Source organism: Megalobrama amblycephala, linkage group LG7 (assembly GCF_018812025.1).
Source record: "Megalobrama amblycephala isolate DHTTF-2021 linkage group LG7, ASM1881202v1, whole genome shotgun sequence".
NCBI lineage: Eukaryota > Metazoa > Chordata > Actinopteri > Cypriniformes > Xenocyprididae > Megalobrama > Megalobrama amblycephala.
In genome coordinates, this window is record NC_063050.1 from 54,577,371 (window position 1) to 54,604,822 (window position 27,452).

The 27,452-nt window shown below is 39.4% G+C and overlaps 1 protein-coding gene across 1 annotated transcript; it reads left to right on the plus strand.

The window, feature by feature from the left end:
• Positions 1–1,227: 1,227 nt before the first annotated feature.
• card14 (caspase recruitment domain family, member 14) lies at positions 1,228–26,616 on the plus strand. Its single transcript, XM_048198102.1, has 21 exons — positions 1,228–1,952; positions 3,119–3,256; positions 3,500–3,706; positions 4,040–4,158; positions 5,177–5,329; positions 5,437–5,556; positions 5,724–5,849; positions 6,400–6,549; positions 6,718–6,828; positions 14,871–14,989; positions 15,814–15,863; positions 16,820–16,880; positions 16,979–17,195; positions 17,916–18,042; positions 20,482–20,719; positions 21,499–21,562; positions 22,221–22,335; positions 23,331–23,495; positions 23,890–24,008; positions 24,516–24,631; positions 24,786–26,616. The coding sequence occupies exons 1-21, from the start codon at positions 1,742–1,744 to the stop codon at positions 24,991–24,993; spliced, it is 2,934 nt and encodes a 977-aa protein (XP_048054059.1). The 5' UTR covers positions 1,228–1,741; the 3' UTR covers positions 24,994–26,616.
• The last annotated feature ends 836 nt before the right edge of the window (positions 26,617–27,452 follow it).

The window sequence follows — 27,452 nt, forward strand, 5'->3', positions numbered from 1 at the left end:
TAAAAATCATGAGTTGTATCTTTGAAAAAAGAGAAAATGGAGGTGACGACAAAGTTTACTCATTTCAAACTGTGCTTCACTGCAGAGGCCACTGAGGCTTTTCTGAGGCTGATTCTATTAATCATAATACTATAAATTACTTCATATTGCACTGTTTATTATAAGATCTCACTTGGAATCGACTTCATAGATTTGGAAGAATGTGCAATACAATTCAAAAATCCCAAAACTCCAAGTGAACAGCTTTGACAGTTCTTTTGCAAGTGCAGATGATTATATATTTTATTTGTTTGTCTGGGTTTCTAAGGGGATCCTTTATGCTGAAGAACAACTCTTTGAATGCGGATACATGAGCGTGTATTAGATCTGGACGTTTTTTGTTTTCTTGATGCTGGAATGTTGTGCATGTCACCATGACTGATGTAAATCTTGTCATAGTGCCGGCACTGGGGAGCTACAGCTACAGGTTTATTTAGTACTTTTTTTAGTTCCCTTTTTTTTGACAGACACTTTGACATGGAAACTGTTCCCCTGGCACAGTGAAACACTAAGGTATGTCCCTTGCAGACAGTCATTAAAGTGACATAAGCAGATTTTGCACTACAACAAGTGTTGGGGAAAGTTACTTTTACAAGTAATGCATTACAATATTGTGTTACTCCCTAAAAAAGTAACTGTGTTACTTAGTTACTTTTTATGGAAAGCAATGTGTAATGTTACTTTTGCATTACTTTTTCCTCACTTGGGCTTGCTTGTTTAATAGCAAAACAAGTTATTCCATTTTTGGTAAATGTAAAGGCCCTTTCACACTCTAAATGAAATGAACAAGCCTCAGGCTGAAGGAATTCCAAATTCAGACCTGTACAGTAGAGGGTGCAGCTCAGACAAGAAAGTTCAGCACTCTTAAAAAACAAACTCTTAATAAAAACAAAAATTGAAACACAAATGTGATGTTTATCTAAAAGTAGGTTAAAAGTAATGTGTCATTTTACGAGTTAGATGGAAAAAGTAATCTGATTACATAACTTGCGTTACTTGTAAAGTGTTACCCTCAACACTGACTACAACATCATCATACCTCCACAAAGGCAGATTATCATCAGCAAATGATGTACATGGTGTGTTTGCATGTGACATGTAATTTCCCATAAACTTCAGAATCCCTCTTTCATTTCCTTTTTTCCTGTTGGACTTTGTACCTGTTCACAGCCTGTTTCATTTGCTTTAGATAGGAAGAACTTGCTTGACACAGACAAATCACACAAGAAGAGCGGATGAGTATATGTTTTCGTAGATAAGTTGCGGTTTGCTTTGTAAATAAGATCTCTGTATTGCTTTAGTGGATAATGGTAATCTGAGTAACAACTACATCATAACTCAATCAATGTCCTAATGAAAAAAAATTATTTGTAAGGTCAGGCATCCTTAAGTAATGTTTGAAATGCTACGTGCTTCTTTTTAATTCAAGGGGAAATCCACATGACATGCTCTGTGTATGTGTGTATGTGTTGTCGGGAAAACCTCTCCTTGTTATTCAGGTTTCCTCACGCACCTGTGGGTGTGAAGGGGGAGGGGTTTTAACTTAAACTCCCTCACAATCTCACTCCTTCTCATTTCTCATTTCACTTCTGCTGTGTTTATGCCTGCATTGGAGTTGTTTTTATTGCAGTTAGTTTTTAGGCATTTGTAAAATCCTCTGTGTTTATATGTTTGGCAAAGTGTCTGATTTCAGGATTTCAGCATGACTGAGAGTGTCCTGAACACTCCAGACTTAAAGGATCTAGAGGAAGAAGAACTGTGGGATCTTATTAATGATAACCGCCATGCCATCTCTATCGGCGTCCGTCCCTGTGTTCTCATCCCTTACCTGCGCCAGGCACGTGTCCTCACAAACCTGGATGAGGATGAGATTTTTACCAATCCCCGTATCATCAACCGCTGCATGAGGACCGGTAAGACATTTTGACTTATGGGAATCAGAGGAGAGATGCTTGAAATACTGTATACCAGAGCATGACAAAAGTCAATGAAGTACAGCTATTATTTTCATTCTTAGAAACTAAAAAAAAACAAAGCTTTCTAATAATTACCTTAAAAAGATTAACTAAAAAATATTTAAATATTTAATGAAAAGGTGGAAATTAAGATATTTTGTTTGTTGATGTATTTTGTAAATTGATGTTTTGTTTTGGATTAGAGTGATGAAGGTAAAAATGAGCAGTTATTGGAAGGTTGGGTGGTTTATCTTTCAGAAATGTAAAAAAGCTTATTGGAAATATAGATTAGATACAGACATGTCAGCTGGATCAGAGGTTATGCTGATGAACAAATAGAAAACCTTTCGTTTTTGAAAAGGCTAGAGTGAGAGAAAGAGAGAAGGGTGCATGTAAATTAAAGGAATGTACTGTAAAAAATATCAACTTAAAAGTTCAGGAGATGCCTTAAATTTTCAAGTAAATCGAGTTGAATCTTGTATAATTTATAAGCAGTTGATATTGCTTAAATGATTTTGATGAGTTCAAGTAATGTAAAAACATAAGTTGCCTTGACTTACTAATCATATACTTTTTTTACAGTGTAGGTCACCAGAAATGTAAATTCAATATTTTCATCATTTATTCACTCTTATGTTTTTCCAAACCTGCTGTATGCTATTACTTTTTTTCACTCACATATAAAAGTAGACATTACAAAAGTAGAATCGCTACACAGTTCTTGCCATACAATGTTCAAAGTGACCAAAGGCTGCCAAGCTCCAAAAAGTTCAAATCAACTAAGAAAGTTTCTATAATAGAAGTATCTCATGCGCTATTTCTTCCAGAGTCATATGCTTTGTGTGAGTAAGCCTGCTTGCATGCAGAATTGCAGAACAGTGCATAGTTTTCAGATACTACACATGTGAGAACCAATGCAATATTAGAATCAATAATTTCAATGTACATTTTTTTGAACCCAGATGAAAATAACAGCATGTGAGTTTGAAATGACATGTGTGCATACATAATTACCATTTTTGGGTGATCTCTTTCTTTAAAGAATACTTGAAAGTTGATTTAGTGGATTAATGTATCTTATGGTATTTTGATATAATGTCTGAAATGTCAGTCTTTTTCTGCAGGTTATATGCTTGACATGTTGCATCTACAGGGTCGTAATGGAGCAATGGCTCTGCTCGAAAGTCTGATGATTCATTACCCAACTCTCTACACACAGATCACTGGCCGCCAGCCCAGCATTGAGCCTTCAGGCTTCAGTGGTCAGTCAGTGCACTTTTATCCTCCTTGGTTTCGGATCATGTATTACAAGCATATACAAAGCCTATGTGTAGTAGTTAAAGCGGGAACCTGTAATGTTTGTGGCTTCTAAACTGTCCAAAATTAAACAATGTAACTCTAGTGTCAAATGTGCACAAGTGAATATATTTTCATGTGTGTGTTTGAGAGATGTTTATCACCTTATTTAAGGCTAATTAGTAAAAACTTGCTTCTGTTCTTGCCAGGCCTGATAAATTACACTGAGCTGACAGAGTACCTAGTTAATGCGGTAAGCAGTATGCAGACAGAGCTACAAGTGGCACGTCAAGAGGTTGTGCGGCTGCGAGCTCGATGCTGTGAGCTGGAGGGGAAACTGAAACAGGTCCAACAAAATAATGAAGAGTTCAGACAGATGCAGGAAGAGCATGGACAACTGCGCAGTCATCTAGATGGTGTGCATTTAACACAGCTTCACATCAATGTGGCTAACGTTTCACTAATAAATCATTAACAAACATATACTGTATAATGTAATTTATGTATATATGAAGTTTTATAACATTAACTACAGTTAACTATTAAATGTAAAATGTAATAATGTTTGTGAATGCAATTAACGAAAGTTCATTTTAAGTCTTAACCTTTTAAAATGATTACATTTTATTTTGAGAAATTTAGAATTTCTTTGAAATAAAGTGTGCAGTACAATGCTTTCTCACAGTCAGTGTTTCTTTGCCTGTTTGAAGACTTTTTAATGTCTGCTTGTCTGCTTGTCTTCTGTGTAGTTTTAAACAGGAAACTGCTGAAACTGAAGGATGAGAAATGTGATCTCTATGTCAGATATACCACAGTTCTTGAGGAGAAGTCTGCAACCATCATACGTAACAGAGACCTGCAACTGGAGGTAAGGAATCAGATTTTATGTGTTTGTATGTATGCTTTTACTTGCACTTTATTTGCCATTTAGTAAGTTACAATAAACAAATTGTCTCGTTCACGTGCCTGATAGAGAGCAGAATTCCATAAAGAAGTTAAAGAGAAAGTAGTTTGTATGTGAAATATTTTTCAAATACTGTAACTGGTGTTGGTTTTGTACTAGTTGCAAAACATGGTAACACTTTATTTTACGGTCTTTTAACTAGTTGCTTATTAGCATGCATATACTAGAATATTGGCTATTTATTAGTACTTATTAAGCACATATTAATGCCATATTCTGCATGACCTTATTCTACATTCTTAATCCTACCCAATATCTAAACTTACAACTACCTTATTAACTATTAATAAGCCGTAAAATAGTAGTTAATAGATTGTATGTGTTCTCTATACTAAAGTGTTACCCAAAACATATTAGATCATGTTTACATCATGTTAAAATAATCCTGATGTAACAGGTTTTTTTGTATTGTCTTTTCTGGCTGACATGAAAAACTTTCCATTTGATAATATAACGAATCCAGAAATACCAGACAATTGTTAAGGCTTGTCTCGCATTACGAAAGGACACACTGTAAGCAACATCATAGTTTATATTAATACACTCTAAAAAACATCCGTAAAAATAGGGCACAATGTACTGTATTCATTTGAAGGAATTTTCCGTATTTATTTTTTACAAGTGTTTTACTAATTTTGAACTTCATTGCGTTGTGTTTTAGGGTTAACGGAAATGTCGGTAAAATTACTGGATAATGTCCGGGTAGTAAGCTGCCAGTACTTTTTCTGTTATAGCAATAGCATGCATACTTTCATATAGTACTTGAGATCAGTTTTGTTTATCCCTTTATCCTGCAGAGAGCCATTAAGAGGACAGAAAGAAAAACTACAGTATTACCAACACAACAAAAACAGGAATGCTGGATTGCTTTACAAATAACATCAGAGCATGATGAAATCTCTTCTCCTCACCTCTTCTCCAGATTTACCAGCTGCAGTGTGAGTTAAGGAAGGCACAGAAAGAGACAGACTTCCAAAGGCAGCGTTCCTTAAAGAATCCCAGTGACACACAGAAGCTCAAAGATGAACTCAACGCTGTACGCGCAAAGTTACTGGAGACTGAGATATTCTCCCCGGTGAACAAGAGAATCATTTTATAGTAATAAAACAATTCAACATATTTTGGGACTCAATCTTATCTGGCTGACCTTCACAGTAAATCTGTCTCTTTCTCTTTCAATAGGTACAGCAAGATATCCTTGAGAATGATTTAAAGGAGACAGAGACCAGACGTTCAGAACTTGCCGAGGATGTCAGTAGACTAAGCGAGGAGAATGAACGACTCCAGCAAGAAAAAGAGGAGGTAAACTGGTCTCTCCTTAACCTTAATGTTGTTTGTTAGTTTTCAAAATGTTGTACTTTGTATAAAACTTTACCTCTTTAGTTCTGTAAAGTTTTATATTTTAGCACTTTTTTTCTCTTAAATGTCCATATTTTTGTCACCCTCCCCATGCTCCCCTCTCATTTTAGCTCATAGAAGAGAAAGGCTATTTAGCCTTGGAGGTGGAGAAGTTGACTGTGGACTGTGAGATGTACCAGCACAGGAGTACACTGTTCCAGAGTCAGCTAGAAGAGGTGCAGTCAGAGAGAGACAAGGTCAGTATCATCAGTGCTTATAATTAACAAATATCATACAAAATCTTTAAGTCTTAAATAAGTTTTCAGATTCAACAATGGGTAACACTTTATAATATGTATACAGTAACAAATCACTTATAAATAATTTGCAAAATATTAGTTTATAATTAATTAATAGTTTATAATCTGTAGTTAATACACTAATAGACTATATACAAATAGTGAGTTCTTCATTCATTGTCACTGTATTTAACAAAGTGTTATTGTTTAATTAGCTCATATATAAATAGTTAGATAATGTTTTGTAATGCTTTGTTAACAACTTATTAACCATATTAGAAAATTGGAAAATGTCCTTATTTAAGTGCTTTGAACCAACCTTTACTGGACATTAACTGCATTAGTATTAAGTGTTCCTTAAAATGTTTACAAATACATTAAACACACAAGATTCTTTTTGGGACATTCTGAAATCATGCTGGAAAACATAAATTTTGTACAGACATGTGGGGTCCACTACTGGGAAATGAAAGCTTTCTTATATACTGCTCATGATTTTTTTTTTCAGGCATATTTGTCCCGTGATGAGGCCCAGGCTCAGATCGCACGGAGTCTCGCAGAGAAGGATGTGCTGAGAGGACAACTAATGGAGCTACAGGAGAAGGTTTTCACCATGAAAGCCTGTAGCAGGCAAAGAGAAAGAAGAGAAAAATCCAGGGTAAAACTGTATTTTTTTATTATAAATTCAATACCCAAAATACAGTAGCTTACCAGAATGATTTTGCATATTCAGAGCCATTTTCAATATTGTGCTGTCAATTACATCTGTAACCTAATACAACCACACAGAGCTTTATTTTTACTGTTATGTCTCTTGAATGAGTAGGACAGGAAGTTCAGTTGCGAAAGCAGTGAGGGCCCTCCTCCCAGCCCCCAACCCAGAAGACGGCTATGTCGCATGAAAGCAATCCTTCCTGAGTGTTTCAGCTCATATGAGGTACATTACTGTAAATGTTCTCCTTATCTAAGCCTAGTGTGAATTAAGCTGCTTCCAAATTCGCTTACTTATGCACTATTCTATGCTATTTTGTAGTATAAATACTGTGAGTAGTGTGTTCACACTGAAATTCCAAATAGAAAAAGTACACTTTAAATGACAAACTTTATAAACCGAAAAAACTAAGTGTGAAATTTTGGACACTTCATGCACTCAAACTGTAGCAGCTTTAATTACGCTATTAGACTCTGATGTTAAATGACAAAATAACCTTATAAAATCCATACACTACACAGATGAGTATAAGTAAATATACATAAGTACATAGTGTTTAAGTGCATAGTGTAGTACGTCATTTGGTACTCAATATTAGTCTTAGCCTCAGACAGTCCATGAAGAATATGGAGAAAAATGTGAACACTACTCACACTGCATAATAATAATGTGTGTATATTATGCATTCTAAATAGTATTTGAGATTAGAATAAGTTTTACATTTTCAAAGTATGGATCAATGCACAGTCTAACAGCTGATATTGCTCACAGCTCATTAGAGGATTTGGTTCAGAACTAAGGAGGATGTTAACTGTGACAGGCTGTGACAGCTGATTGACAGACTAGTTTTCAGTGACAGATGTTATGGAGAGAGTCCACTGGAGGCGAGCGTAGGTAGAACCCAAGTGCAGTTTATTAACATTAATCCAAAACACAAACAGGAACAGGAACATGAACACAGACGTGGCTTGACATGACTTGACTAAAGATCCTGACGCTCACCAACAACGGGTTACATAAAACAAAGCTAGACAAGATAACAATGGAACATGAGGGCTATAAATACAAGAACTGATGGAACACATGACTAGGACAACCAATGGGGAAGTGACACAAGGAACAAGAGAACCAATGAGAGAACATGACTGAAAACCACATGACCAAGAAACAACCAATCAGAACATGACACATGGACTAAGGGAGAACAAGAGGAGCAAGGGAAGCATGACAAAAACAAGCAACATGAAACAAACTACAAAATAAAAGACATGAAATCAAAAACATGAACACAAACACCCGTGACATATCCCACCCTCTAAGGGCGGCTCCTGACACCCAACATGAACAAAACAATAAATAGTTCAGGAGGGTGGTCTTGGGGGAGGGATGGTGGGCTAGGCCTGTGCAGAGGAATAGGAGGGCCTGGGCATAGTAGAGGTGGACCTGGGTGTGGCAGAGGCGGGCCTGGGCCGTGGAGCGCGGGAGGACCTGGGCCGTGGAGCGCGGGAGGACCTGGGCCGTGGAGAGTGAGAGGACCTGAGCCTTGGAGCGTGGGGTCCCGGTGTACTGGGGGACCAGGGCCATGGAGCATGGGAGGCTCAGGCGTGGCGGCCGAGGCATGGCGAGGCTCAGGCGAGGCTCAGGCGTGGCGGCCGAGGCATGGCCAGGCTCAGGCTCGACTTGACTTAAGATCCTGACGCTCACCAACAACGGGTTACATAAAACAAAGCTAGACAAGATAACAATGGAACATGAGGGCTATAAATACAAGAACTGATGGAACACATGACTGGGACAACCAATGGGGAAGTGACACAAGGAACAAGAGAACCAATGACAGAACATGACTGAAAACCACATGACCAAGATCAACATGACACATGGACTAAGGGAGAACAAGAGGAGCAAGGGAAGCATGACAAAAACAAGCAACATGAAACAAACTACAAAATAAAAGACATGAAATCAAAAACATCAACACAAACACCCGTGACAACAGAATGCACATAAATATGCGATAGTGTGCAATATTGTAACATAGTACTATGTCCCAAAACTTGCCTACTCTTCTGCTACACACTTAAAAGTATCTACTTTTCCTTCACAACAAGAGTACATACTTTTAGGGTATAAGAAGGTGAATTGGGATCCAGCAAAAATTGTTTACATTCTTTTTTGAAAATTAAAATAATCATGTCAAAGTTTGCAAGGTTAGTGACATCAAAAATTATGTTTGAGAATTTGCATGAGTTTTAAATTTCCACCCTAGTGTGGTATATACCCCACCCCTAAACAGCACATATGAACAAAACAACACTACTGGCAAATGAAAAGTTTCTTAATTACAGATACTGCTCATGTTTTTTTTTTTTTTTTTTTCCAGACATATTTGTCCCATTAAGAAGTTATTTGTGAGTTTAGATGTCAGTCTAAGCAACACAGGCATTCATGAAATGCAGTTTGACAGAGTTAATGCAAAAAAATGTGCAAAACACATGCATTAAAGAACAATAACTATTGTCATAAATATAGATGTAAAGCTTTAAAAATTGTTCTAATTTAATTTAATGAGTCCACGCTTTATCAAGCACTTTTTTCCATCTAATGATTAGCCAGTAAAATTCCATCCGACTTTAAAAAAGCTTTATATAAACAGAACTTAATTGTCAGTTGGTGTGGATGCTAATATGGTTATTATATTTATAATTCTTGGTGTGAATGGGCCTTTACACTTACAGTTAATTTGGGTCAACTGTACATGCAGTATTAGTAATAATAACGTACTCGGTTACTATTGTAACCTCGGTTCCCTGAGATACGGAACGAGTACTGCGTATGGGGAAAGGTCTCCTTTTTCCCCGTTACTGAAGCCTTTTTCAATAACACAGTGTAACTGCATCGTCATTGGTTCACTCATAGACAAGTTGTTGAACCAATGACGGCGCAGCATAGCTGCGCGACCTATGGCGACAAAGCGCGCGAATATTCCCGCCGAAATGGGCGGGGTTTAGGGCTATATAAGCGGGCGTTTCGCCATAGGATTTCAGGTCATTCGACTGAAGTGACGACACTGAAGCCGCAGCCTCGTGGCACGGCATGTAACGCAGTACTCGTTCCGTATCTCAGGGAACCGAGGTTACGTTAGTAACCGAGTACGTTCCCTTTCGATACTTCACTCGTACTGCATATGGGGAACGAATTCAACCGCGCCGTGCCACGACAGGGAACGACTGGACTTGTCTATGGGGCAGTCGAGGCCCATAGAGGAGTAACAAAGAGCAATAGCGTCGACTATCCAACGCGAAAGACGTTGCTTTGAGACCGAAGACCCCTTGGTGCGGCCACCAAAGCAGATAAACAGCTGATCAGATTGCCGAAAAGGCTGTGATCGATCAACGTAGGTCCTTAATGCCCTGACAGGGCAGAGTAGTTCCAACTCTCGCTCGTCTGATGAGGGAGGAAGCGCTGAGAGGGAAATAACCTGTGCTCTGAATGGAGTCGAGAGCACCTTAGGGACGTAGCCATGCCTAGGTTTCAAAACGACTTTGGAGTCGTTGGGCCCGAACTCAAGGCATGCAGGGCTCACGGAGAGGGCCTGCAAGTCACCAACTCGCTTAACCGTTGCTAGTGCAAGTAGCAGAGCGGTTTTGAGTGTCAGGGGCCTGAGGTCAGCTGAACGCAGTGGCTCAAAGGGAGGCCCTTTAAGAGCTCTGAGGACCAAAGAGAGGTCCCAGGTGGGAACAGTGAGAGGACGAGGAGGATTTAAACGCCTAGAACCTCTCAAGAAATGCACCACGAGGTTGTTTCGTCCTACTGACTGGCCAGTGATAGGAGCGTGAAACGCTGCAATGGCTGCTACGTAAACTTTGAGCGTTGAAGGAGTGCGACCCAGATTCAAACGCTCCTGGAGAAAAGACAGTATCGGAGATACGTCACACTCCACTGGGTCTATGTTGCGTGAAGAACACCAGTCAACAAAGACCGACCATTTCTGGACGTAGAGGCGTCTCGTGGACGGAGCTCTTGCCTGAGAAATGGTATTCAGCACGTCCCCGGGGAGGTTAGCAGGCTCCCGTTGAGGGACCAGAGGTGCAGAGCCCAGAGTTCTGGCTGGGGATGCCAAATCATCCTGTTCGCCTGAGAGAGAAGGTCCCGTCTCAGGGGGATCGGCCACGGAGTTTTTGTGGAGAGCCTGAACCGCTCTGAGGACCAAACTTGGCTCCTCCAGAGTGGGGCCACCAGAAGGACTCTGTGCTTGTCTTCCCTGATTCGTCTGATGACCTGTGGGATCAAAGCGATCAGGGGAAAAGCGTAAAGGAGGGCGCTGGGCCAGACATGGGCCAGCGCATCTTCCTCCTTTGAGAAATAAATTGGGCAGTGAGAGTTGCCTTCTGAAGCGAAGAGGTCTACCTCTGCCTTTCCGAAGAACTCCCAGATCATGAGAACCGTCTGGGGGTGGAGCATCCACTCATCTGAGGGGACATTGCTCTGAGATAGCATGTCTGCTCCCAAGTTTGTTCTCCCGGGTATGAGTCGCCCTGAGCGACTGAAACCTCGGTGATGCCCATTCCAGAAGACGCTTCGCCAGAGCGCATAAGCGGCTGGACGAAAGACCGCCCTGGTGATTTATGTATGACACCACTGTCATGCTGTCTGACTGGACTAAGACGTGGCGCCCTGTCAGGTGTGCCTGGAACGCATGAAGGGTTCGAATCACTGCCAACATCTCGAGGCAGTTGATGTGCAGATGGCATTCCTCGTGAGACCACGAGCCGAAGGCCGGTCTGCCCTCGCAAAGAGCGCCCCAACCTGTGTTGGACGCATCCGTTGAGAGCACCGTCCTTCTGGACACCGCCTGTAGGGGTACCCCTTGGCTGAACCATACAGGGTTCATCCAGGGTTTCAGAGCTGCCAAACAGGCCTGATTGACCCTGAGACGCAGGTGGCCGTGCCGCCAGGCGTGAGGAGGGACCCGGAACTTCAACCAGTACTGCAGAGGCCGCATCCGAAGAAGGCCGAGCTGCAGAGCCGGGGAGGCGGAAGCCATCAGCCCTAGCATCCTCTGGAAAAACTTCAGAGGGAAACAGGCTCTGTTCCTGACCGATGCCGTGAGCTGCTGAATGGCCAGAGCGCGCTCTGGAGATACTACAGCCGTCATACGGACTGAGTCGAAAACTGCACCCAGGAACGTTATACGCTGGCTGGGGAGCAGTGAGCTCTTGGCAAAGTTGACCCTGAGACCCAGGCACTCCAAGTGGCTGAGTAACACGGATCTGTGGTGCTCCAGCTCGGCTCGTGACTGGGCTAGGATGAGCCAGTCGTCGAGGTAATTGAGAACCCGGATTCCCATCTGTCTCAGTAGGGAAAGCGCCGCGTTCATGCACTTGGTAAAAGTGCGAGGAGCTAGGGACAGTCTGAATGGAAGGACCGTATATTGGTAAGCCACACCCTCGAACGCGAATCTCAAGAATCGCCTGTGATGAGGGGCTATCTGGATGTGAAAATATGCATCTTTCAGGTCCAGCGAGCAGAACCAGTCCCCAGGGCAAACCTGCGTGAGGATCTGCTTCAGCGTTAGCATCTTGAACTTCCGTCTCATGAGGGAGAGGTTCAAGAGCCTGAGATCTAAGATGGGTCTGAGACCGCCATCTATTTTGGGAACTAGAAAATAACGGCTGTAGAACCCCGAATTGCTCTCTGAGGGGGAGACTATTTCTATAGCTCCTTTCCTCAGAAGAGACGTGACTTCGGCTCGGAGGACATGAACGTCGTCCGTGTTGACTAAAGTCTGAAGCACCCCGCTGAAGCGCGGGGGCCTTCGGGCGAACTGAAGCGAGTAGCCTCGACTTATGGTTCCCGGCGCAGACTTGGGGCGGCTGGAAGCAGACGTGGAGCTAGGGCGTTTAGGCAGGAAGTGTCGCATAGCCTGAGACAACTTCTGTGCTGCAGTAAAACGCTCCGCAAAGCTCTCTACTGCTGGCCCGAAGAGACCAGAAGGAGAGACCGGGGCATCCAAAAAGGCCGTCTTGTCCATCGCCTTAATCTCGGTCAGGTTGAGCCACAAATGGCGCTCAAGCACGACCAGGCTTGGCCATGGATCGTCCAATGGCCTGAGCTGCGGCCTTTGTGGCACGCAGGGCTAAGTCAGTGGCTCTGCGGAGGTCACGGAAGGCAGGTGCATCAACGCTGGACTCATCCAGAGAACGGAGGAGCTTCGCTTGAAAGACCAGGAGAATAGCCATGGCGTGCAGCGCTGAGGCAGCCTGGCCCGCGGACGTATATGCTCTGCCAGCCAGGGCAGAAGTGGTCCTGCAGGGCTTGGATGGAATGGCCCTCTTAGTTTTCCAACCCACAGCCGTGGGGGGACAGAGGTGAGCCGCCACCGCTTCGTCCAGGGGCGGTAGATGCTCGTAACCCTTCTCTTCAGAGCCATCCACAGAGGTGAGAGCTGAATAATGCGTAGTACATAGGCGTGCAGAATATGGGGCGCGCCATGACTTCGTCAGCTCGTTGTGAACCTCTGGGAAAAACGGTGCGGCGCGTTGACAAGGGGCCTGGCGGGAACCCGGCAGGAACCACTCATCGAGCCTGCTCCGTGATGGCTCCTCTGGCGGAGCCCATTCGAGGTCCAAAACCTCTACTGCTTTCAAAAGGATGCGGAAGAGCTCGGCATCCATACCTGGCTTGCAGTCAATGGGCTCCAGCGAGGGAAGGCGGGCGGGGTCAGAATCACCGGCCCAACCTTCGGATTCAGAGGCCGCGAGAGACATGACGTCATCACGCGGCTCGTCCTCAGAACCGCCAAAAGAGATGAGGTCGCTCGCATCTGCCGAGGGACACAGCTCAGGGCGGGAGAACAGGATGGGGGACTGCTCTCTCGGGGGAGAGGGTGAGGCACGCGGGGAAGCCGGCGTGACGTCATCCAACTCCGTGCGCTGGGCCGCTCTACCCCGCCGTCTCTTCCTAGCCGGCTCGCGGGAGGAAGAAGACGGGAGGGCGCGAGCGGCGAGATCGCCTTCACTGAAGAAGGCGATCCGCGAGCGCAGAGAGGCGAGACTCGTGTTCTCACAGTGAGAACACGAGGTCCCGGTGAGCGCGGCCTCTGCATGGGGTCTGCCCAGGCAGCCGACGCACTCACCGTGACCGTCGTCGTCATGCAGAGGGGCTCTGCATGTGCCACACGAGTGGCGCGGCATTTGTAACAACGCCGCCGCCATGAAAACGGCGTTTGAGGGACTCTTTTAGAGCGGCGAGGGCCGCTAGAGCAGTGAAAACCGCTGTTGGAAAGCTCTTTTAGAGCGGCAATAAACCGCGGGAAAATCGCTCTTTTAGGCGCGCCGGATGGCGGCAGGAGACGGGCTGGCAGGCGGCCGGAAGCGGGAAGCGGGCGGCTCGAGACGGCGCTCGAGGCGGCAGTCGACGAGGGCGCCGGCGCTTCTTCCTCGGCGAGCTCAGCAGTCCGCTGCGGGAGCCTCTTCGATGGCGGCGAGAGCTTCTTTCCAGGCGACCTTCTTCCAGGCGGCGAAGGCTTCAGCCGGAGATCAGCGAGGAGCGATGTGAAGTCGTCGCTGAAGGAGAGAGAACTGAAATCCTATGTCGAAACGCCTGCTTATATAGCCCTAAACCCCGCCCATTTCGGCGGGAATATTCGCGCGCTCTGTCGCCATAGGTCGCGCAGCTATGCCGCGCCGTCATTGGTTCAACAACTTGTCTATGAGTGAACCAATGACGATGCAGTTACACTGCGTTATTGAAAAAGGCTTCAGTAACGGGGAAAAAGGAGACCTTTCCCCATACGCAGTACGAGTGAAGTATCGAAAGGGAACTTGGTTTGCATTTGGTTATGTAAGAATGGGCCCTAAAGGCCCTGTGTGTGTGTGAGTGTGTGTGTGTGTGTGTGTGTGTGTGTGTGTGTGTGTGTGTGTGTGTGTGTGTGTGTGTGTGTGTGTGTGTGTGTGTGTGTGTGTGTGTGTGTGCTTGTTTTTGTGACATATCAGGACACAAATTTATATAATGACATGGGTATGACAAAGGTATTACAAGGAGAGGGTGACTTATAAGGACATTACCCCATGTCCACATTTTTCAAAAGGCTTATAAATCATACAGAATGAGTTTTTTTGAGATGGGTAGGTTAAGGGGTAGGGGTAGTGTAGGGCGATAGAAAATACGCCTAGAAAATATGCCTGTGGAATGTCCCCACAGTTCACAAAAACAAACGTGTATATGTGTGTGTGTGTGTGTGTGTGTGAATCAATCTTTTACAGTTCAATGATGAAGTAATCAACAGTATCAATTCCAATCAAGTGGAGCCCCCCTGTTCTGAATCTCTCCGTAGACGAGAGTTACACTTTCCCTCCAGAAGTGACATGGAAGACATCTACAGGTGAGCTGCTCATCTGGTCCGTAGCAGTGAAATGTACAACTGTGAAAATAACAGTTTGGTTTTGAGTTTTGCAGCTTAGCTACATTAAGTATTAAGTTATTTTTTTAATTGACATTTTAAAATGGTTATCAGTAGTTGCCCATTGAGAATTATTACATCATTTTAATCATTTAACTTGATAATTGTATTAATAATAATTGGAAGAGGACCACTTTTAAACCCATTTACATTCTTTCATTACATAAATTAATCCAAACCCAAAACCATTGCTTTAAAGTGTTTAAATTGTCTGGATTCAGTCAGATTTACTGAATAGAAAGTGCTGTTTGTATGGCAGTGCATGTGGAACTTGCATCAAGCCAGCAAACAGTTGCTGTTGTAGGATGATTTATGCAGACAGTATGAGTGTATAACCTGTTAATATGGTCACCAAAATTAATTGGTATTGCTTACACCCTGTTTCTGCGTCTGGTGGGAAACAGGACTGAGGGCACATTTTCTTTTTTCTTTTTAAATCTTTATTGTTTGTATGTCTTCCATAGTATAATTACACCATCCATTAGTATTTCCTGTTTCCTTGATTCTATGATCTTAATGTTACATTGTATGTGCCCATGACTCAGACACACTATCATAAAACTTACTCATAAATCGACAATGTTTCCGTATGTACATTCACCTTGTGGTAGAGATAAAGATGTTGTGTAGTAGGTCTATCTAAAAATAACTTCAGACCTCAGAGAGAGGAAGTTTGCATGCGGATTATCTAGAGAACTGGTATTCAAAATAGTTAAAAAGCACGACCCTCTTTTTTCGATTTTCAGCAGTCAAGAGCTGACCGATGACTCTTCTGATTATGTTGTCATTCCTAAAGGTACTGTTACTTCCTCCTACATTACATTGTGGTTACCCAAATAAGCTAAAATGTAAATTTTCCACAAATGTTTATGCTTTCACTTAGTTACATACAGTGCCCCAAAAATACACTTAAAATGTGTTTGCATTAGCTACATCACAAAATATCAAACCAAGTACAATTTATTTTTGAAGAACAAGCTCATTTTTCAGGCAAAACATTTGTTAGGAATAAGATAATTAAACAATAATATTCAAAATTAAGGCAAAAGTATTGTAACAATTGCTGATTGCCAAATAGTTCACAGGATGAAAAACACCAGTATAACAGCATATTTGTTTACATTAGTTTACTGTTTTTAAACTTGATTTTCTCAATGAGTAATTCAATGGAATACTTGTACTGAGCTCCATGACTTACTTCTATTACATACTTTGAAATATCTTCTTCTGAATGATAAATGGCAATAGCAGAAGCTAGTGAGTAATTTTTATTTGAATGTATGTAATGGAAATATGTCATGAAGTATTCCATTTAATTACTCATTAAAAAAAATCAAGTTTACATTTCCATGTTCACAGTGTGAATATTTTCAGAGAAAGGAGAGGAAATATTCTGAGAATTACCATGTACGTCGATTTTTTTTTCTTTTTTATTTTTTTAAAGCTTTAATTTAAGCTTTGATTTAAAAGCTTTAATTTAAATCTTTCCATCTATACTACTTCATACATCCACTAAAAATGATCTTGGGACCAGTAAGTTGCAAAAATGGCTCGGCAAAGGGTAGTTAGTCCTAAGAACAGCTCTAGCATTTTTTGTCAGCAAAATACATTTGCTTTGATATTTTGCTATGTAATGCAATGACATTCAGACATTTGTGGCTTAAATGTCTAACAGTGTCCAAATACTTTTTAGGGACACTCTGCAATTAGAATGAATTATAATACATCCCTTGTTTATCTCCATTTTGATAGGAAATCATTTGAATGAGTCAATATCACCCACATCACTCCACAAGAGGAGCCCTACTGGCAGGTAAAATAAAAACTAAAGGTTAAACATAATAATCACATTTATTTATTTGAAATGGTCACACTGCAAAAAAAAGAACATGTTGTTTTGTCTAAATCTAGCGTCTCAAGAGCATCAGCTCCCCCCTTCCTAATGCGCTCCAGACCTCAGGCCCTGCGTGTCACTGGTCGTGTACTCACCGTGATTTTCCAGGGAGAAATGTTATTGAACCAACTACAGGTCATCGGGGGTAATAAAACTGGTGTGTTCGTGCATCATGTGACCGAAGGATCATCTGCTCATAACAGTGGCATCAGCCCTGGAACTCAGATACTTCAGGTAAGAGCGTCTGTAGTCTGAACTCTAAAATTGTTGTTTGGGGAACATTTTGGGATTTATAATTCCCAACACTTAGGCCTGGTTTCACAAACAGGGCTTAGATTAAGCCAGGATTAGATTTTAGTTCAATTAGGTTATTTAAATAGCTTTTATAAACATACTTTGGAAATACTTTGCTGGTGTGCATCTTGAGACAAAACAATGGCACTTACATATTTTAAGATATGTCAGTGCAAGTTGCTTTAAGTTAAGACTGCTCAAACATGCATTTTAGTCTGGGACTAGGCTAAAGCCTTGTCTGTGAAACAAGGGGATACAGTTATAGAAAAGTTATAGATAAAGTGTCCATTACTATCCAAAACATTTGAAAAATCTAGTCTAACTTGATAGTGAAGAACTTTCCCCTGAAAAAAACCCCAAAGTGGTAGGAGACATGAAGAGAATATAGTGATGAAAGCAGTGGCAGATATCTCCTGATTATTTCAAAGATAAGATGCACCAACAGAAAACAAAAAGCTCTCATTTTCTCTTTCTCTTTGAATAAGGAAAGATAACACATATGTATGTATATATATATATATATATATATATATATATATATATATATATATTAATATAAATATAATATTTGAATACCTTACCTGGACAGATATTCAGTTTTTTTTTAGCTACAGTTACATGGAGTGGGAACTAATCAAAGCCAAAATTGTGCGTTTGTAGCTAAAATATGAGCAGGAGCAGAGAGCTGTAAAAATGGTTCTGGAAGACACCACTATGGAGGAGGCCCTGTGGGCCCTGGGGCAGGTCCAGGGACCATGCCACATTACACTGAGACCCAGCCAAGATGGTAAGAGTAAAGAATCACAATTGCACGCTATATATTAAATTATGTATTTTAAAGCAACCACTTATGTACCTTTGCGAAAATTAGAGTAACGTGTGGTGCTGGCAATGGTAAAGTCATGGGTTTGATTCCATGAACTGATGAAATGTATACTTTGAATGACGCAAGAGCAATGTACGATTCATGAACGAATTGGTTCTTTCCAGCGAACATGATGAATTGGTTCACAAATCACACTAAACAATTCATTTGTGAATCAGATCCAATTGCAACTGTTCTTGAGTCAACAGCTCACTGGTTCAATGATCCGCTCAAAATGAGTCAAGAAACGGGATATCGTCAGAGCTTGAACATGACTGAAGTTTCAAACGCTGAATTTTATTATGGATTATTGTAAATGAAAATCATGTCATGACTGTCAGTTATTTGTGATTAAATCTGTTATAAAAGTGCGAGCTGTTTAAGCCCATTGAAATGCTTAAATGTGGTCTTGTCCGCATGTGTTTCACCGAAGCAAATTAAATATCCATGCATCTTCCTCACTGCTGTAGCAGTTTAAAATGATAGGCCTATAGTATTTATATATGATAAAATGTTTGCATGGTGTTTATCTTAAAATGTTAACACATTTTTGCCCCATGTGACATCTGTACTTTTTGAGTTTTTCACATGCAGACAACAGAATTGACAAAACGATCCCCATTCACACAGATCTGCGAAAACTATTAAAACGCTGTATCATGCATTCCAAGGCAAGTAGTTGGCAATGTCACTTTGTAAAGAAAAACTATACACCTATAGACTGATCACCTAATACGCATGCGCATGGTGTCACACATTTTCATGCGCATGACGTTTTCACAAATTTGTCTTTTTGTAGTTTACATGGAGACGATAACAGTATCGTTTTCAAAAACTTGCACTTTGAAACACGTTTTCAAAGGTTTGCGTTTTCAAACACCATTGTTGTGTAAATGAATGGCCAAAACATACAAAAACTGTGTCGTATAAATGGCCAATGTGATGGAAATATTTTATGTCAACATAAAATGTACAGAAAATGCAGACTAAGGATGCTCAGGTCAAAGACCAGTCACATGATTAGCTTAGATCATTACAAACCAATCACCAGAACAAATCACAGTGATGAAGACATTGATTTTTACTCAACTGTAAGACTTAAATGTGCATGTATCTTTCTATTCATTGAGACTCACTCTGTTGTTGTGACGAGTGACCTCCCGGCCGTAAATAAAACTTCATTTCTACAAAGAGCAACTTGGAAGTCGTGTCAGGTATATGCTGCACAGCTAAGGAATAGAAGTACTAAAGATTCTATGCTCAAAAGACCACAGCAGAGACAGTGATAGTGTTGGAAGACTATAGAGTCGCCCTCGGGGTGAGGCTGTAATACTCTGAGTTAGTATTAATGATCCTCTGTCGGACCAGCGTACACATGAGAAGGACAGTGAGAGTGTATAGATGCTAAAGACCTGTGCGCTCATGTATGATTGAGGTAGTGATAGTAGCTTCTTGACGGGACGCCGTCACCTTACTTTGGGATGGGAATTACCTCGAAGTATTGGAAATGTATTAGAAGCATTCGAGAAGGGAAGGTTGTTTGAATTGTCAGTGGTGAAGTCAGATTTGTATTGAGAATTTCCATGACACCCCTAAGATTGGTTCTCTCTGTGCTCGTTTGCCTGTGCTTCCTTGGTTGTTAATTAGTTCTACACCTGTTCTGTTTTCTGTTGATTACTCTTCCTGTGTATTTAAACCCTTAGTTTGTCCCTGTTCTTTGTCTTGCACTAACATGAAGTTTTAAGTGTGTAGTGCTTCTGCATTCCTAGTGTTTATTAAAAGTTAGTTTGTTCGTAAAGCTTCTTTCTCCGTGGATTTCCCTTCTGCTAACCCCTGTCATTTTAATTTTTTGATAGTGTATAATACCAAGTTTTGGTTATAAAGGATAATGTTTGCTTATTTGCAGATCAATACATATTAAATATCTGCACTAATATTTCTTAATAGTGCTGACTATGACTAGTCTGACTAGTGAGGGCTATAATATGCATGGTTTGTTGATCAGTACTTTTTACTTTTAATAGCCAACTTAAAGGGATAGTTCACCCAAAAATTAAAATTCTGTCATCATTTACTCACTCTCAAGTTGTTCCAAACCTGTATGAATTTCTTTCTTCTGCTGAACCCAAATGAAGGTATTTTGAAGAATATGGGTAACCAAACACCTGATAGGCCCCATTTGACATTTGAAAAAAAAATACTATAGAAAGTCAATGGTGCCCCACAACTGTTCGGTTACAAACATTCTTCAAAATATCTTATTTTGTGTTCATTCAATGTTTAATCTTGATTTGTGATGGCTTATTTAATGTAACTTGTAAATATTTAAGGTGGTTTAATGATCTGCTGATTTTCTTCTAGCCTACGAGAACCTTCTACAGCAGCTAAAAAATGGTGAAGTCATGTCGGGTGATTCCTTCTACATCCGTGTTAATATGACGTTGCCGGGGGATGTAGCAGGAACTCTGCCGGTCAAGTGTAATGATATTGTCCATGTTACAAACACTCACCATTCCAATGATGGCTTCTGGTGGGCCAGTCATGTGCACCCTTGTCACCTGGAAGACCTGCAGAGTGGGGCTCTACCCAACTACTACAGGTAGTAAAAGAATTTTTATTAGTAGCAGAACTTACATCTTGGCATGTTTTTTTTTTTTTTTTTTTTTTTACATTGTAAAATTTACCCAGTCAATGTAAAATTTTCTTGCATGTAATTCCTGGGATTTTGAAGGAAAAGCACTAATTTTGTGAAAAAACAAACAAAACAAAACAAACAAACAAACAAACAAAAAACTAATAATGTGGACCCATTAGACCTGTAGTTTCATCATCTATACTACCATTTAAGAGTTTATGGTCAGTAAGACTTTTCTTTTCTTTTCTTTTCTTTTTTTTTTTTTTTTTTCTTTTCTTTTCTTTTCTTTTCTTTTGCAAGAAATGAATACCACTATTCAGAAAGGACGTTAAATTGATTAAAAGTGACAGTAAAGACATTTATAATGTTACAAAATATTTCTATTTCAAATAAATGGTGTTCTTTTGAATTGTCAATTCATCAAAGAATCTTGAGGGTAAAAAATTTAGACTATAATTTTATATTATAGTTTCTACAATAATATTAAGCAACTGTTTGCAACTGATAATAACAAGAAATGTTTTTGACCACCAAAGCATATTCAAATGATTTCTGAAGGATCATGTGACACTGAGTAATGGCTGCTGAGAATAAGGCTTCGCCATCACAGGAATAAATTACATTTTAAAATATAATGAAATATATAATATATTTTACAGTTATTTTAAATTGTAATAATATTTCACACTATTACTGTTATTTTATACACACACACTCACACATTATCTTTGCTCATTTTTTAGAGCCCAGAGGCTGTTAATAAGTGCTATAGAGGATATGACCTACCCTCGCAAAACACTCAGAAAGGTGAGAGTCCATCAATAAATTCACACAGTCCAAATAGTCATTGCAGAAATATTTTTGCCTCTGTTTCTTTAACTTTCTAAGTCATTGTGATTTGTGTACTTTTAGAATATACTAATAAAGCTCACAGACAATTTTGCTCAGTGTTGACACAATTACAGTTAATGGAATGCTGCACAATGCTTAACTGAACTATAAAACAATTGTCTTTGCTGACCTGTTGACATGATGGATTTAAAGGTTAGTCACAATTCATGTCATAGGTTAGTCATAGTCCATGTTTCAGATAAATTTTTGTGAAATATCTAACAAATTGTTGTATAGATTTGTATCACCATAGTGTGGAATTACGGAAATGCTCACCAAAATACTGAACTCTGGGTGTGATATGAAGATCTTTGTTGAGTGAATAATAATGCATAACTTATAACACTGAAACTAGCCATAGATAGAAAACAGTCAAACTAATGAAAGAAAAATGAGTCACACATTCTTGCCATTAAGAGGGCAACCTTTTATTGTCCTGTTGTTAAGAGAGACAGAGATCCACAAAATGTCTTGCAATGTTAGATTCTGTTAAGATGTGTCATGAAAAAGCATTGTTAGCACAGATTGGTAAACTCTTTCACATTTGTCCTCAGTACTTGTTTTATGTTGACAGGAGAGAACTGCAGCTAATGGAAAGCAGAGAGGGGTGAGGATCGTCAGCACCTGTCAACAGAGCAGAAACCCTCTGTGGGTCAGTGTGGAAGACGACAACACTACAGCACTGGACAGTTAGTACAAGACATTCAGCTGTTTTAATTATAGGCATGGGAAATGTAAGGAATTTCTGATTTGCAATAGTTCCATTAACAATTCTTTTAGTACTTTTGAGGAGTGAGAGTACTTTTGAGTTCTTTCGAACAGTTAGACAGTTGCTTTTTTTATTTTAATCCAAACATTTCTTGGAAAAGGTTTTTACATGGTCTTCTTAATTACCAGACATTCACATTATGGAGGCTGCATTAATGCAACACTAAACAAACAATTTGGTAACATATTTCATAGTAAAATGCTACTGACAAAACTTATAAAAATGATGACAACTACACATTGTCATATGTACGACTACAAAGTAACTACACTGACTTAAGTTTCAAAAAGAAAGTCAAACCAAATATTATTCAGACATTTTTAATATTTCTGATATATTTTTACTAGTGGGTGCAGGACACTATAGTTAATTTATGTAAGTGAAGATAGCAAAATAAAGTAAACTGTGACATATTATACCCAAAAATTATTCGTACAGTGGACTACCAGTAAAATCGATAAAAAATTGGAACCAAAAATTATTCAGACACTTTGATCTGACCATGTTTTGCTTAAGTGTTATCTGACATAATTAAGATTATTTTTTTTCTGACACAGTTTAACTCTGAGATCTTGTCATTTTATTACCATTTTTTTTTTTAACTATAGTGAATAAACTGTATTAATGAATGAAATGTTCAAGGTGTATGAATAAATTTTGGTTTGACTTGTATGTATGTATGTATATATATATATATATATATATATATATATATACACACATATATATATAGTGCCTATAGAAAATCATCATACCCCTTTTAATATTTTTTTAGTTCTGAATAAAAACATATTAAACTTTATTTGTTAAACCCTGAGAAATGCTGTTAACTTTGAAACCTTCAATCAATTAATTAGTGTCAGGCAATTATTTTGTTTTGATCTTAAGTGTCAAGTAAATCTTTCTTTTCTGTAGGTTATGGCTGTGTGCCCAGCAGATGTGTGACTCTGATGCCCTACACCCTGGTCACACCTCAGTTCCCTCCCATCTGTCGCCCAGTCCTCCTCCTTCCCACAATCTTTGGCCATGTCTTGCACAAACGGTTGGCAGAACAGGAAGGTTATCAGCTCTGTGAGCCAGGTAAAAAAATAAATAAATAAAGATACCATAGAGAAAACTCTCCTATTACAGTGAGAAATTCAGGCTTGAGTCGCGGTATCAACAGGGTTTACTCCCTCTTTACAGCATGAAGAGGCTATAATGGTGACGAGAGAAAAAACAAGTACTTTATTTTAAAAAGAAAAATTATTATATACTTATGTATTATAATAATAAGTCCTGGCATTAATGAATGTAAATTAAGAAATTAAGACTGAGGTGATGTAAATTTATGTAAATTGTCCCATGATATATGTCTATTTCTATTTCTTTCTGCCTGGCTTTAATTTCCCCTCTGTATAGTCTTATTTATCTGCATTGTTCTCTGGCTGCTACCTCTTTTTCTCACCTCTGTCATCCATCTCTTATATTTTAGAATTGCTGATGGCAAGTGAGCATGCCGTACAAATGCAAAAGGGGGAGATTCTTGAAGAATGTGACTCGAAAACACACCGTTGCTATACACTGCAGGGAGTGGAGAAAATCATGAAACGGGTGTGTCATAACACATTGCTATCATTTTACTAACAGACTTCTCAACAGGATTCAGATCCATTTTATTTAGAGTTCAAATAAAAAATGATTTTACAACAATACAGTACAATAATAGGATTTACAATAATTAATTAGAAAGAGAAAGCCTACAAACATGTTTTGTAAAAATTAAGGTCAGAGGTGAAACTTTATTTTGAGAAAGATTAGACAGATAGACAGGCGGACAGACATCATATGACATCACCATTTTGACAATTTGTTCATAATGATATAAATTAATATTCAATTCGTTGTGGTATAATGACCAAAAAAGTTTGCACCCAACGCTGATTCCAGTAAGACCATTTTATATGACAGAGTTTGAGGCTCTGAAAGTGACCTGTATTTAAAATAGATATAGTTACCTAAAGTATAGGTAAAACATAATCCATATATTAGACCATGTGTGTGTCCACTCCACAAAAGTATGGTCATATAATGCTTTCCTGTTTGATATCCATTGTATAGGGCACTCACTGTGTGTTACCGCTGGGTTTGGACTGTGTGCGTCGTCTCCATCGTGCTGAAATCTTCCCCATCATTGTCTACATCATGTCTACGGAGAGAGCTCTCCGCAGATTGAGGTATTATAATTTTCTCTGTATCTCTAAGAGCGTTTTCAAACCCATTTAAACATTCTATAGCATTTGATATAAAGGTTCTGATTTTTAAGACAAAAATTTTTGTTTTGGGAGCATTACGAATGCTGTATTCATCTATTCTGTCATTGTTTCCTAGACACAAACTACGGCAGAACTCTGTGACTGAGTCTCAGGTGCTGGAGTGTTCCTGCAATGAGGAGCCCCTTCTGGATAAACTGCCCTGCCTTTACCGAAGCATTCCACCAGAGAGCTGGCATGACAGTGCCACCCTAGTGGACACTGTGAAAACTGTGGTGAGAGAGGAGCAGAATAAGATTGTGTGGGTTGAGGCAGATCCCTGGTGACGGACTAATGGGAGTGAGGGCGTAAAGTCAAATTTCCCTCACCACAAGCAGCTAATTATTAGTATTAAGGTCAATTTATAATTCTGCATCAAACCTATGCTGTAGACCCTGCGTAGCCATGGTGGTTACAATGTAGCCTGATGTGCATCTTTCTAGAAATTCTGTGATTGGTCAGCTTTATAAACAGAGAACTTCCCCCAGGATGATTAAAAAACTGCAACAATATCATTAATAGCGTAATTTATAGAGAATCCCACTAAACATTTACAGTTTTTTTTTTTTTTGTTTTTTACAATTGCTAGAACACATTTCTCAGTACATAGGTTACTTTTTCAAAACTCGGTTGGTTGTCACCCAACAAACACGCTTTGTCACTCAAAAAAATGACCTAAAAAACACTAAAAATTGGTATTATTTTATAATGTTTTCTTTTGTAAAACTTTCCTGACAAATTTCTACTGCTTGGAATTTATTACAGAATATGTTGCATGGTCCATGTTTAATTATTCATAAGTTGTCCTCCTTTGTATAGGTATTAATGAAACTGAAAGACTAACACCTGTGTAGGTGTTCAACAACATCTAATTCTTTTGATAGCATTTCATTTTTTTAGATCTGGAATATATTACAATATGGTATTACTGTGCAAATGTAGCAAAATGTTGTCTTATTCAATTTTGTTTCATTACACTTTTTGAAAAAAGAAAAAAAAATGTTTTGGTGGTGGTTGTGTTTAAGTGAGAAAAGAATTTATGCAGTTTTAAAGATGATAATGATAAATGATCCACATTTTAGACTACATAGACTGCTGTTGTGCTCAATGTGTGAAGAGTTTGGAAAAAGTGACCTAAGTATTGAGAAATTGATCCCAGCGATTAAAAACTGTAATAACCACCGCTTAGAGGCTACACCACAGGTCCAATGCAGAAATATAATGGGTCGTTTAGTAAGAGATATACTAAAAAGCACATTCTGTGCGTTTACAGCAAAAAAAATGGAGGTCTGCTACAGAGCTAAAGGAAGTAACAGGCGAAGTGTTGCCTTATTTGACACTTATAAACCATGCGTTTAGTGCGATAATCAAACAACACTAGTGTTTAAAAGTTTGAGGTCAGTAGGATTTTTTTTTTTAATTAATACTTTTATTCAGTAAGGACACATTAAATTAATGATAAGTAAAGACTTACATTGTTAAAAAACAACAACAAATGAATGCTGTTCTTTTGTATAACGGTTTCCACAAAAATATTAATCAGAGCAGTTTTTTTCATCATTAATAGTGAAATGTTACTTAAAGGGTTAGTTCACCCAAAAATTAAATTTCTGTCATTATGTACTCAACCTCATGTCGTCCCAAACCTGTAAAACTGTTCATCTTCGTTCATCACATGCGTCGTGCTGCTCACGTGTACAGCATCAGCCAATACTGAGACGGCGTTTGGACGTAAACACGGAAGCATGCACTGCGTTCACTACGTCAACTGCATATGCCAACAGTTCAAACTATTAAATAAAGTCGTTATTTTTTGTGCACAAAAAGTATTCTTGTCGTGTCATAACCACTGAATCACTGTAGTCACAGAGTTTTTTTTACGATGTCTTTAATACCTTTCTGGACCTCAAAAGGTGCAATGACATTACTGCCTATGTGTGGTTCAGATACCCTCGGATTTCATCAAAAATATCGTAATTTGTGTTCTGAAGATGAATGAAGGTGAGTACTTAATGACAGAAATTTCATTTTTTGGTGAACTAACCCTTTAAGTATCAAATCAATGTATCAGAATGATTTCTGAACAGTCATTTGACTGGCGTAATGGCTGCTTTGCCTTCACAGAAATAAATTTGATTTTAAAATGTATTAAAATACAAAACACTTATTTTATATTATAATATTATTTTACAATAATACTGTATTTTTGATCAAATAAAGGGTGAGCATAAGAGACTTTTGAATGGTTGTGTGCAGTACATGAAAAAAGTAATGCTACAACCGTAGATTTTAGTACATTTGTCCGTTTTAGGCATTTTTTCCTGTGCTGAACCCTGAGGGTTCCATGACTATCATTCAGTATACATACCAGAACTTAAAGTAAAATATTTTTCTAAATATTTAAGTATTGTTTAGGAACGGGTATATAAGGTGCTTTATTGGGACATGATGGTAAGGTGCATACTATGCTTTATCATTTCTGTAACTATGTCTGCTCTTACTGTTCCATTATTTTGAATGTTCTGTGCATGAATAAATAAATAAATAAATAAATAAATAAATAAAAAAGCATTTAAACATTTACACTGAAGGAAGCTCATAAATCATATCCACTGAGGGATTTTGAAATAATTTAAATAAGATAACTTGTTCACAACGGCAAAATGGATTAATATTTAATGGGATTTCACAATGACTATCTGGGTGTAAAAATGTGTAGACTTTTGTTTAGAGTGAGCCAGTTACT

Bases quoted from the DNA above. Each gene is read 5' to 3' on its own strand.
- card14 (XM_048198102.1), top strand. From the start codon at position 1,742: ATGACTGAGAGTGTCCTGAACACTCCAGACTTAAAGGATCTAGAGGAA. The intron at 6,550-6,717 runs GTAAAACTGTAT...TTGAATGAGTAG, and splicing joins AAAGAAGAGAAAAATCCAGG to GACAGGAAGTTCAGTTGCGA. The intron at 6,829-14,870 runs GTACATTACTGT...AATCTTTTACAG, and splicing joins AGTGTTTCAGCTCATATGAG to TTCAATGATGAAGTAATCAA.